Below are 13185 nucleotides of genomic sequence, written 5' to 3' on the forward strand. Positions count from 1 at the left end.
AAATACGAAAAACTAGCCGGGCGAGGTGGCGGGCGCCTGTAGTCCCAGCTACTCGGGAGGCTGAGGCAGGAGAATGGCGTAAACCCAGGAGGCGAAGCTTGCAGTGAGCTGAGATCGCACCACTGCACTCCAGCCTGGGTGATAGAGCGAGACTCCGTCTCAAAAAATAAAAAAAATTAAAGAAAATAAACAATAATAATAATAACAAAACTGTAAAAAAGAGAACTAAAGAACAAATAAAAAATTGCAGAGCTCTTCAAAATTACAAATATGGCAACTAAAATAAGTAATTAAGTTTAGAAAATTATTTAAAAAGATTCAAACAAAAAAACAAAAAGATGAAAGGCCATAAAGAAAATAACATATAATTAAAGGAGTTAAAAAAAAAAAAAAAAAAGGAGTTGATGCAGGAGGCTCAATATCAGAATAATAGGAGTTTCTTATAAAAAAGAGAGAGCATAGAAAAAAAAAGTGAGCATTTACCAAAGAAATAAAACAAGAAAACTTCTCCCAAACAGAAATCTCCAAACTCCAAAGGTTTGTCAGATGCCTAATGTAATGAATGAAAAAAGGATGGGTGAACATAGCATGTAATTTCAAAACACCAGTGACAGAGATAATCACTAAAGTTTCCAAAAAGAAAAAAAGTAACCTAAATACCAAGAAACTGGAGCAAGACATGCATTAGACTTAATAAAAATACTGGACATAAGAAGATAGTAAAAACAACATTTTAAAAACTGCGTGAGAATTGTTTTTATGTACTTCAGCCAAATTATCATTCGGATAAATATATTTTTAGATATTTTTGGACTGAAAAAAAGATGCACACCTTCTGAGGAAGCTAGTAGAGGGCACAATTCATCAAAATGATGAGTAAGCAAGAAATGAGGAATAATTCACGGTTCAGTAAACAGGACATCCAACACAATAGAGTGGCAAAGGATAATCTTGACGTAACGAAACTAAGCACAGGCTTAGAGAGCAACTAGTTTAAGTTGAGGTGGGGAGTCTGGGAGGAGATCTTCAGACCCCTTCACCCCCCAACAATTTTTTTTATGTGTGTGAATACTGGAAAAACTATTTCCAAATATTAGAGAGAGAAATTGCAACATTAGAAAAAAATACAGCATTAGGTACACAGAAAACTAAACAAACAAGTAAAAGAGATATATATTTTTAACTCCAGAAAAATAAAATAAGGTATAGAAAAGGAAAAGAAACCATGGGGTATTTTCTGGCTCAGCATAACAGTCTCAAAAATTTTGATGTAACTATTTTGCAATCAGTGCTATACCAAGCCATATTGGAGCCTGAGGCAAAAGAAAAAATGAATGCCCCTGTAAGTTTTGCTTTGTGTGCAGTGTGTTTTTGTTTTGTTTTTTGTTTTTAGCAACAGGGTCTCACTTTGTTTCCCAGGCTGGTCTCTAACTCCTAGACTTAAGCAATCCTCCCACCTCTGTCTCCAAAGTGATGGGATTACAGGTGTGTGCCATTGTGCCCAGCCTGTTTTTGTGTACTTAAAAAAATTGTTTTCTAGAATGTTAGTCAGAAAAATATTGAAAAATTTAAAAGTCGGAGAATTAAACTCATATTAGCTTAAATTTAAAAATTTTATTTATGCCAACAACAGTATTATTTTATTCTCCTGGCTAATGGAAGCAAATGCATCAATAGTAGATTTTCAAATCTAACTCTTTTCTTATTTTGTTTTCAAATGAGCAAACTGTCACGTACAACAATTTCTCTTGAACAAGTGACAATCATTAAAAAATGTTATATTAACCTCAGTTTACAGTAAGCTTCATTTGCAGGATTCCACTTTGGCTGGAATTGTTTAAAATTTTTGAATACCATTTCCAAATCTCTTTAAGATTGCACTAAGCAAAATATGTTAAGAAGATTTAGAAGACCCAAACACAAACTTGATTGCATGTTACTGATATCAAATGCTGCTTTAAACTATTTCACATAGAATTTCTACAGAATTTAAATTGTCAGAATATTTAAGTGCAAACTTAGTGGCTCGTTTTTGTAAATCAGATGTATTTATACAAAACAACCTTTCTCCAGTTTAGAAATTCAAAATCTGAAAACATTTCACTGAATTTTTTTTCTCTATATAAAATATGAAATTAGGGCATTTATAATCTTCATTTCTATTTAATAAGCACTGCCCTCATAATTATCAATACGCTTCACCCAGTGATTCATGCACTTCTCATTTGTTTACTTTTTTCATTTATTTTCAAATTTGAGAAGAATATGCATTATCTCTTGCTCAAGTTTTATGTTCATCAAATACGCTTTCAAAATTACCTTCAATTGTAAGCAAAGGGATAGGAGTTTTATTAAGTGTGTAGCTTTATATATAGTCATGTTTACTGACTGTAAAGCCTTGGCTTCTTCCACTTGGCTCAAAATATACATACAGACAATCTGCATAACAATCTGTAATCTATTTGTATCAATATGCTTTCAATTTCAGCATAATGTATTTTGTCATTTGATATTATATCTCTTAATATTTGATAATCATCTTTGTGTGCAAAGTGTCTCAACTGCATTTATCTTGATGTCCATAAGGTAAGTATATGTGATTTTAATGTCGTTTTTAGACCAGACAAGAATATCCCGTTTGCTCACCAAATCCCCCTGCCCCTAAAATATATATCCTTTGTACAATACTAAAAAAGTTGATCATATTTAAATTCACAGAATACAGCATTTTTTCCTGTTAAATTATGATGAGTTAAACAAGGAACAAATTTGGTATAATTATTTTGGGGGCAAACATTGGCTTGTATACCCCTGTATACACCTGAAACATTTGCTCCATTATATCCCTGGCCAGAATTTTTAATGTAAATGTGATAAATAGAAATGAAGACTACATAAAGAAATGAAGAGCACAGGAAATGGTAAAAATAAAGGTAAATATAAAGCTAATTTTAAAGTTTTTAATTGCCCTAAAAAAACCTGTCTAAAGTAAAAACTGTAACACTGCATTCTGTGTATTTACAACATGTTTAAAAGTAAAATAAACAGTAAGAATAGAAAAAACACACAAATTGTCAATATCAGGAATGAGGGGATATCACTGCAGATTCCAAAGATTACAAAGACAATAAGGGATACTATAAGAAACTTTCTCATTATACAAATACATAAGATTATAGAGTTCAACATATTAGGTAAAACGAAACAATTCCTCAAAAAAAAAACTACCAAAACTCCCTCAAGAAGAAATAGATTTTAAAAAAACCCTGCATCTGTTAAAGAAATTTGTAGTTAAAAAATTTTTAAACAAAAAACTTCCTATGGTACAAAAGAAAGCTGCTTGGAAGAAGGCTGATACTTCTGTCTGGATTTCACTTATATTATGCACCATTCAAGACAAAGTCTTCAAAAGATAAATGCCAAATCTACCTCACTTCATTACACTCAAAAAGAGGCAGTCATTAAGTAATAACAACATAAATTGACATCAAGAAAGCAAGTAGTTGAGCAAAACTATTTCTACACTCATCTATTAGACTGTTCGGTAAATAACATTTATATGATAATTCTGAGTTTTGCATTCAGAGTACTTGTTCAAGATAGCTAAAATATATTTAACATACATTCAAAATATTTCTATTTTAAAAATTAGTTTAACCTTTTGACAGTTAAAAATTATCCCAGAAAATTAAACCTGGAAAGATTAATTTTTCCAGTGTGCCAAATGACTGACGTTTTATTGATTTGGGGATTTTTAATTCATAAATTTATCTCCATTACTCACTAGTTGAACTAAATAACAGGCAAGTGAAATAAAAGATGTCTTTGTCAAAACAAGAATACCTTAAAATTTTACTTAGGGCTAGACATTTTTATATGTAATGAAAAATTTTAAATCTCAATTTTTTTCTTCCTTACAACATCCCAAATATTGTTGATGTATGCTTGCTGAAATTGAAAAACAGTTTTATATCATACCAATAATACTTTCAATGTATAAACCTTTAAGGTATAAAGTAAAACAAACTTTACCTTAGACACAGGTTCTTGTTCCTTTGTGGGAGCTTCTTTTTTTAATCTTGAAAACAAGATAAGTATTGAATATTTTATTTTATACGTACGATGGTAAAATATGAAACAGTTCTTTCTCTGCCAGCCTAAAATAATTAAAATGTAGATCGAAACTAATGTACATTTTATACTTTAATAGTAAATTGACCTCTGTAAATGTCTTAAGGTAAAAGTTAAACGTATGAGACTAAATAGTAGATTCGATAAATGTGCTAAATCAATAAAGACATATATTTCCTTGTTCTCTAAAAACAAGGGCACTTAAGAAATGTTCTCTTTGCTAAGTACAATTTAAAATAAAAGACATACATATTAGTAAAACAGCTTCAAAAAAAGAATTACTCTTTAAAAATTAAAAGCAGGTTATATGCTTTATAAGTAATATGCATCAGTATTTATGATTACAGGACTTAAAAAGTGAAAAAAGATAAATATTTTATCTATTGTGAAATTCAACATGATAATGCCACTTAAATATATATTATAATTAACTTACTCCGGAGGCAGTTAAATCACAGAAATAATTAGAATTTTGAGGAATATATTCTCTTTAAAACTTCCATAAGCACTGCTCAAATATTAAAACTTGATTTCAAAAAATATTAATTATAACTTATTAAAACATTAACAAAGGTATATGCCATCCAGAAAATCTTGTAAAATAATCAAGTTAATCTAGGAGCTAGCTTATCCAAAGAATCTTTGTTTTAGAACCTGCAGAAATGACTAAATATTATTTGTGATATTATATATTAAACTCAGTTTTAATCTGTGTAAGTAGGGTACCTATCTGATGTGAAATGTCATTAATCAGGAGTTAAGTGATACATAATTTTATGAAGGCTTAATAGCTATACCTAAGGAATAATATATTTAACATAAGCAACAACTATATTATCTTAAATTTCATTGACAAAAAAAAGATATCTAATAGGATAGAAATGTCAGCCATCCTAAAAGCTACCCTTATGGCTAATGAATGACACAGACTTGGCAAAACCCTCCTTCTTTATCCATCCTTTGAGGGCACAGTTTTTAAAATTAGGGCTATAAATGTTAATACTTTGCTAAATATTAATAATTAACTATATGAAATTACTTATCTATATTTTAGTTATTAGGCAAAACTGCTACTTAAAATAGATTATGTCCTTTGTAAAACCACTATATTGGCAGTGCACTACAATAATTTACAACCAACTTGTTAAGCCAACTGAAATGAGTAAAACTTGCACAAAAAATTGACAAAAGACACAAATGTCAATCATTTTGGGGGCTAAAGATTTTGTAATTGTCTCGAGTATTTAATTGCGCACCATACTTATAAAGATGAGATCACATCAAGTATACAGTATAACTTCACTGGTTTAAGGAAGTATAAAGGAAAATAAGTTTTAAGAATAAAATTAGTTATAAAGTAGTAAGAAAACGTGAAACATTAGTCTAAAAAAGCAAAAAGCATGAAAAAGCAAATTAATGAAGTTTTGAAATAAATGTGTATATTACAACTCATTTTTATTTCTAAGCATTTAGTCATTTTAAATTCAGTTTGAAAAACAAATTGGTCATAGAACAGTTTAAATATTTCATAAAAGATTTTTCTCCCTCAGCTTATCATTGTAAATGTTATCAAAGTAAGACCTTTTATATTCTTATAAAAGAAATATTACCATGCTAATCATTTTAGCATACGCCTATTATAATACATTAATTGTATGCAGCTATTAAAACGAGCCCCATTAAGTATGTTCATTATTGCTGGCATTTCAACAGAGGAAACGCAGTCCTCTTGCTATCCCTGCGATGGGGGTTGGTGACAGAGGTTTTTATTACTCTTTATCGTACTGACAAGAAACTGGTAGGTGAGAACACAGTAAGTTATTGAAATAACTTGCATTAAGAGGCCTATGATTTCAATCTTGTTTTGTGCCTTTTACCTTATTAGTACTCTCTTTAAGGAACAGAATCGTAATAACTAGTGAACACCTTCAGAAAAATAAATCTTAAAAATATTTAGAAAAACACACAGTAAATTTTAAATTATAAAATGCATCACTAAAATGCACACTAAAATTTTGAACTATAAAAGTATACTTTAAGATTAATAAATTCTAATACAATTACTAACACATCATTAATACTTTTAGAAAAGAAAAATTGTCTTACCTATAATTCTTATTTACTAAAGATACCTGCTGAAATAGTCATTATTTTAGACATTCAATTACTTTGGTAGAAGACAGTGAAATTTGCTAAGCTCAAAGTTCTGAGCTAATGACCCACCATTAGGTAATTATACTTTTCACCTGTGAATGTTACAGTAATTTTTAATAGAAAAATATAGTGTAGTATTTATAGCAAACACTATTTAAAATTTAAATGCAAAGAGAACAGAAGGACTGACTGGTGATCAATTTCAACATCATTAGTGATCAAGATTGCAAGTAAATAATTTTTCCCCTCTATGAAAACCTGCTGAAATAGATCTTTCTGATGTATTTCTACAGGATAAGCTTTTTCCTCTAAAGACTAAAATAGCCCTACTTGCATTTTTCTGCACGTCTTAGGAGCAATCCATACAAAATTTTTGTTTTGTTTTGTTATGGAGACGGAGTTTTGTTCTTGTTGCCCAGGTTGGAATGCAATGGCATGATCTTGGCTCACTGCAACCTCCACCTCCCAGGTTCAAGCGATTCTCCCATCTCAGCCTCCCAAGAAGCTGGGATTACAGGAGCATGTCACCACGCCTGGCTAATTTTTGTATTTTTAGTAGACAGAGGGTTTCATCATATTGGTCAGGCTGGTCTCAAACTCCTGACCTCAGGTGTTCCGCCTGCCTCAGCCGTCCAAAGTGCTGGGATTACAGGCATGAGCCACTGCGCCCAGCCAATCCATACAAAATTTAACATTCTGGCTCACTTATAGTAGTATGTTCCTTTGAAGTTTCATTCACACCATAAACATACCATGGGGTGAGGGGAAGAACTGTAAGGGGAAAAATATTCAGATTCATTTCAGCTAGGCCACATTCTTTCTTTCTGATGACATTTAAAAGCCAAAAATTTCAATGCTAATGTTAGAAATGTAATCTTTAAGAATATTTGTAAGCATACTAAAAAAGTTGAAAAGAGGCTGTAAAGCAACTAGTAGTAAAGTCAGCTAGTAATCATGACCTTCCACTTAGCCCAGGCATGGTGGTACATGCCTGTAATCCCAATGCTTTGGGAGGCCAAAATGGGAGGACCACTTGAGACCAGGAGTTTGAGACCAGCCTGGGCAACATAGTGAGAGACCTCATCTCTACCAAAAAAATAAAATAAAATAAAAATAAAAATTAGCCAGGCGTGGTTGTACATACCTGAGTCCCATCTCAGTCTCAGGAGGCTGAGGCAGGAGAATTGCTTGAGCCCAGGACTTTGAGGCTGCAGTGAGCCATGACTGCACACTGCACACCAACCCCCTGGCTTGAGCAAAACAGCAAGACCCTGTCCCAAAAACAAAAAACAAAAAACAAACAAACAAAAAACAGCAGAATAAAATAAAAAGATTATTCACTGAGACATTCAGGGACTAAATTTAATATAGTAATCATCAGACTAAGAAATAACAGGAAAACATCTACTCTACCATTTCTGATCATTTGTTCTGAGAATTATCAATACATTTATATTTGGAAAGGATGCCTGAGCAAAACATCTATCAGGCTGTACATATTTCGGTATTGTACTAAGTGTTCCAGTGCAAAGTTAAAAAAGACTGTCTCTCCTCTCAAGGAGTTCACTGTCAAGAAAACAAAACGAAGCAAATGTTTACTTATGAAGTTTTGGAAGAGACATCTTTGTTCAGAGAATTAAGCCACTATGAAAGGGAAAGAGGCCAGGAAGCAGTGAAGATACTACAGTGAACTTGGATTTGCAAAAAGAGCAGGAGTTCGCAAAGCAGAGTAAGGAGATCCAAGGCAGAGAAAAAGCAAAGAAGTATAAAACAAGCAAAGAAAGTATGAAAAAGCAAAGAAGTATGAAACAAGATGACAATATGAGAATTGGTGGTCTCATATCACTGAAATGGCAGGCACAAAGCAAAGTAGTCAAAGATGAAGCCTCTTCAGGGAAGGTCTTGATTGCCATGCTAAAGTGTTCATGCTAAGAACTTTAATGCTAATAGGAAAGTATGACCAAATTTGTGCATCAGAAGGACAAAGGTCTGTATTGGTAGAAGACAAACTGAGAGTCCAGTTAAGAGACAGTTAATGACTTTCTCAGTTAAAACAGTAACAGTGTCAATGGAGAAAAGGTTGGTTTAAGGAGATGAGAACAAGTTAAAACCAAAAGAATGTAAGTATATACTAGATAAAGGTAAATGTGGAGAACAAATATGACCCCCTCAAATGCCTGCCCTGGATGGTAAGAGATTATTCATGACACGGAATTCAGAGGAGGCAGAAAGCATTCTTTGAGAGAAAAATAAATTCAATTTTGGACATACTGGAATTTTGGTGCTTATAGAACATTCATATGGAAATATTTACCACTCAGACCTGCCTCTTGTGTATCTCATCCTTATACACAATTCCAACCACAACTTCTATTTATTTGTTTATTTTTTGAGACAAGGTCTCACTCTGTTGCCCAAGCTGGAGTGCAGTGGTACGATCATGGCTCACTGTAACCTCCACATCCCAGGCTCCAGTGATCCTCTCATCTCCATCTCCTGAGTAACTGGGATTACAGTCACACCACAACACTTGGCTAATTTTTATACTTTCTTGTAGAGATGGGGTTTCACCATGTTGCCCAGGCTGGTCTCAAACTCTTGAGCACAAGTGATCCACCTGTCTTGGCCTCCCAAAGTGCTGGGATTACAGGTGTGAGCTACCACACCTGGCCACCAACCATCACTTCTCTTACAACTTCAAAATCAACATCCAGAGAATGACTCCTCCATTTTTAATACAATTTATTATTTTTCAAACAGTTGACAATTCAGTTCAGAAACATTACAGTGTATTAGAGTTAGACTTGAGTCCTAAGAGATTATATAATTCAACTGCCCCTATCTTGCAGATGAGAAAATCTGAGGCCTAAAAAAGCTAAAGTTATAAAGCCATTAAGCAATAGAATGAAGATTAAATTTGTGGGTTCTACTTCAAATTTCCATTGCACTGCCTCAAGCCCATTCCTCTCCTGTGAATCAGGCTCTTTTATGATCATGCCAAGAAAACCGAAAACCTTAACTGATCTCTCTGCCTCTGTATGTTTTCCACTCTAAAACGTGCTGAGTATCACTGCCAAATTAATCCTACTAAAAGACCAATTTATACCATTATTTGCTCAAATGTTATATTGCCCAAACATCATTAGGGCAGTATTTCGATGAAGTTTGAGCAACAGAACATAGGATTGGGACAGTAAACTGGTATGCTAGATTACTGTCCCAATCCTATGATTGTGTCAGTTGCTGCCTACCCTTCTGCAGAAAGAGGACCTTAACACTGAATCTTAGTCCTATGCAGTTTCTTGGCCAGTCACAAACAAGGCAGGATTTACACCTGAAACTACAAGCAGAAGCAGAGAAGTAATAGAGGATACTACTGAGTAGTTTAGTCTCTGAAGACAGCCTGACAGAATTTAAATTGAGGCACTCCACTTAACAGGTATGTGTGACCCTGGGCAAATTAATTAACATATCTGTATCTCAGATGTCTCATCCATAAAATCAGACAGTAACAGCTCATATCTCACAAATATGTGAGAATTAAATGAGTAAATAAATGCAAAAAACTTAGAAGAGTGTCTGCCACACTGTATGTGCTCAGGAAATGTTAGCTATTATTGTCATGGGCATGGGTAGAGTATCGAATCAATCTTCTTGCTCAGAATCTGCTTGAGAGTATACAACAAATTTAGTATACCATCTAAATATCTCTACTCCCATGTTTCCACCTCATCCTCAACCCAACAGACATAATTTTGATTGCTGGTCTACTCTCCTTAGGACTAATTCTATCTTTTCTCGTATGAAATGATCTACTAATCTTAGAACACCAGGTTATGATTTGGCCATCTAAAGCTATTATAACAAAGATAGAGCAGAAAAATCATTTTAGATAGATGGAAGAAAGAACTAGGTAAAGACAGAGAGACAAGAAATAAAAAAGACCAAAATAATCACGTGTAAAAATGTGAAGAAAAAAATAAGACCATCAATGTAGGCAGAAGATTTTAATGACAGTCTAGGACTCTGTTTTATTATTTTGGTTTGTTGGTAATATTGAATTATACCCTGGATATTTAATTTATAATCTATAAGCACCAACCCTCAGGAACCAGAGACTGAAAAAAATGGTAGTAACCTCAGAATCACTGGTACAGATTGGCACAGTTTGTCCTAAATGAAAGACTACACTAAAGTTTCATTTATTTTTCCATCTCATAGGGTCTCAAATTCTCCCTGCTTATCAGATATCAAAGGCAGAAGTCCAAACTGCCAGAAACCACCACATCTTGATGCACAGGTCCTACCTACTGATTTGCAATTACATACCAGGAAGTCTACTTTGAAAAGGAAGAACGATTTCACAGTTCCTAAACATCTGGTTTGAGGTATTAATGTCCATGGTAGGATAAGAGAATCTAGGGGCTACAATCCCAGTCCCATTTCAAAAGTTTAAAGGAAACAAGCCCAAAATGAACTCAATAGATCAGTTTGCTTTTTAAAAAAAATCTTGCTAAATAAATGAAATGAAGACTCCTGACAATTTTGAACACATAAGAACTACAGAGTTATAATTTAGGATTATGACCAGAGCCAATAATTCCTCCATGTAAGTTCAAAATTTCACAGGAAAATAATGGAATGAATCCTTATATATCTTCAGTGGTCACAGATTCAATGACAGTAAGTATCTCTTAACAGAAATAATATTTTAAAACATAACACTTATAGAAAAAGGCTGTCATTCTGTTCCTAAGAGTTTACTTACTGCTTACATTTATGAAAGATAATTAATGACTTATTGGTTTGAGAGTGGCAGAATAAAGTGATATTTCACCTTGAGAACAGGTCCAGATTCTCTCCTGATATAGCATTTCACAAAAAATCCCATAATGCAATATATTCATGATATTAATGGTTTAACTGATTACAAAATCAGTTGACTGTAGGCCCTGTAAAAAATGTGGATTCAGTGTCTACATTTCTAATTCCCTTATTCTGTAATTGCTTTGGTGCTATAAACCATGTTTTATTCATGTTTCCATTTCCAACACCTGACACAGAATCTTGCACACATAAAAAGTAGGATATCAATGTTCAGTGACAACGAATATATGGGAGAGTTATCTATATCATACTGTAAATGAGCCATGTAGTTGCTACTGGTGCTAAGTATAAAGTTCATTAAATTAGGGGGATTTAGTAAAGTAAAATACACATATTAACATCTGTAAAACACATTTTACATATTTCTAAGATCTTCAAAACAAAGATATTTTCAACCCCATTTCACAGAAAAAGAAACTGAAGTAACTTTACCTTAAATAAAGCTAGTGAGGCAGCTGGGTCCTTTAACTCTAATATTTTGGTGATCAATGTCTTTCCCATTGTACTTTGCTTAGAACAAACATGGATGTCACTCAGAGAACTAAATCAGCTTTTAAAATCTCTTCAAATTGTGGCTTTTAGGATATTTGATTCAACAATAAAATAGGTAACCAGTTAAGTAGCCTAGTTTAGCAAGCTTGAGTTATTATGTATTTACCACAGATTCTTACACTCTCCAGATCTGTTAGAGGAAATTATCATTCTATTCTCAACTTTTTGTCAAGAAAAATAAACTTACAAAACTCAAACCTTTACTTCTATTTTGTTATAATTCATCCATCCAGGTAGATATGGGAGAAAACAGAGAAGGGGAAAAATGGAAGTAAGGGAGAAACAGAAAAGAACAATTTCATGACTGAGTTTGACTTTGCCTGTTTCATGTCTTCACTCAAATGTCATCTCTCAGTGAGGCCTCACTAAAATAAAAATGGTAGTCTTCCAACTCCTACCCCATACTCCTTTATCCCCCTTCTCTGATTCATATTTGTCCATAGTATTGATCACCATCTAACATATTATATGTTTTATTTACTTTTTATTGTCTTTCACAACTATAGTGTAAGTTCCATAAGAGCAGAGATTACAGTCTATATTTCTAGCACCTAGGACACTGCCAGGCACAAAGTAGATGCTCAATAAATATTTGCTGAATATATGACACCCAAAGAAGCAAAGTGTTTTGCCAAAATGTGACAAAAATAGGGCAAGAATCTGAGCCTCTGTAGTTTAATAATTATTTTTCTAAGAATGGTGATGGACTCAAACTGAACCAATCACATATTTTATTCAACAGTAACCAAAAAGCACATATGCATGAAATGGCTATCTGACCAGATGAATAAACCAGAATAACATGATGATAAGGAGGGATTAGACTCAAGCTAAAACTCATTAGCACCAAACTGAAAATTCAACTAGTTGCTTACAATAAGCAAACTCTGTACTGACTGCCAAGTGATTTATTTGAACCAATTTTTTAAAAAAATGAATTTACTGGTGAGAGAACTTTAAGAGTTCATACTTTAAGAAAATGAGCTTGATATATACTATAAAAAATAAAATTTTATATAAGACCACAAAGCAGTACAGTCATTCCCTGGTGTTGGTAGGGGACTGGTTACAGAAACTGCCCTCACCCCATAGGTCCCCGTACCTCCCCAAACCTCCACCAGGAATAACAAAATCCTCAGATGCTCAGGTCACTTATACAATGTAAATGCTATGTAAACAGCTGTTAAACTGTATTGTTTTTATTTGTATTTTTTTATTGTTGTACTGTTATTTGTTATGGTTTTTCCCCCAAAATACTTTCAATCCATAATTGGCTACATATGTAAACATAAAACCCAAGGATATGAAGGATTGACTGTACTCCTAAATTACTATATTAAGAATGTGGCTTATCCTATTTTCGACCTATGACCAAGGTAAGGTGAGTATCTGTAAATGAACTAATGTTAAAAATGGAAAAAGTTATTGTCTCTGGATAAACTTTTAAAAACTGGGTAGAGA

The 13185-nt window shown here is 33.1% G+C and overlaps 1 protein-coding gene across 18 annotated transcripts in view; it reads right to left on the reverse strand.

Moving 5' to 3' along the window:
• Positions 1-13185, reverse strand: part of ZNF280D (zinc finger protein 280D) — a 97678-nt gene that overhangs the window by 9110 nt on the left and 75383 nt on the right. For 16 of the 18 annotated variants that reach the window (XR_012414992.1, XR_012414991.1, XR_012414993.1 and 13 more), the window contains one exon: positions 4033-4078. Coding sequence is in view for 12 of the 18 variants with exons in the window: in XM_045395504.2 (XP_045251439.2) it covers positions 4033-4078 (46 nt within the window). In the remaining 6 variants the exon portion in view is untranslated. Of the gene's footprint in view, positions 1-4032; positions 4158-13185 lie in introns of those variants that run through there. The other 2 variants (XR_012414989.1, XM_045395514.2) reach the window with 2 other exon arrangements.

The sequence above is a fragment of the Macaca fascicularis genome, chromosome 7, assembly GCF_037993035.2.
Source record: "Macaca fascicularis isolate 582-1 chromosome 7, T2T-MFA8v1.1".
Lineage (NCBI taxonomy): Eukaryota > Metazoa > Chordata > Mammalia > Primates > Cercopithecidae > Macaca > Macaca fascicularis.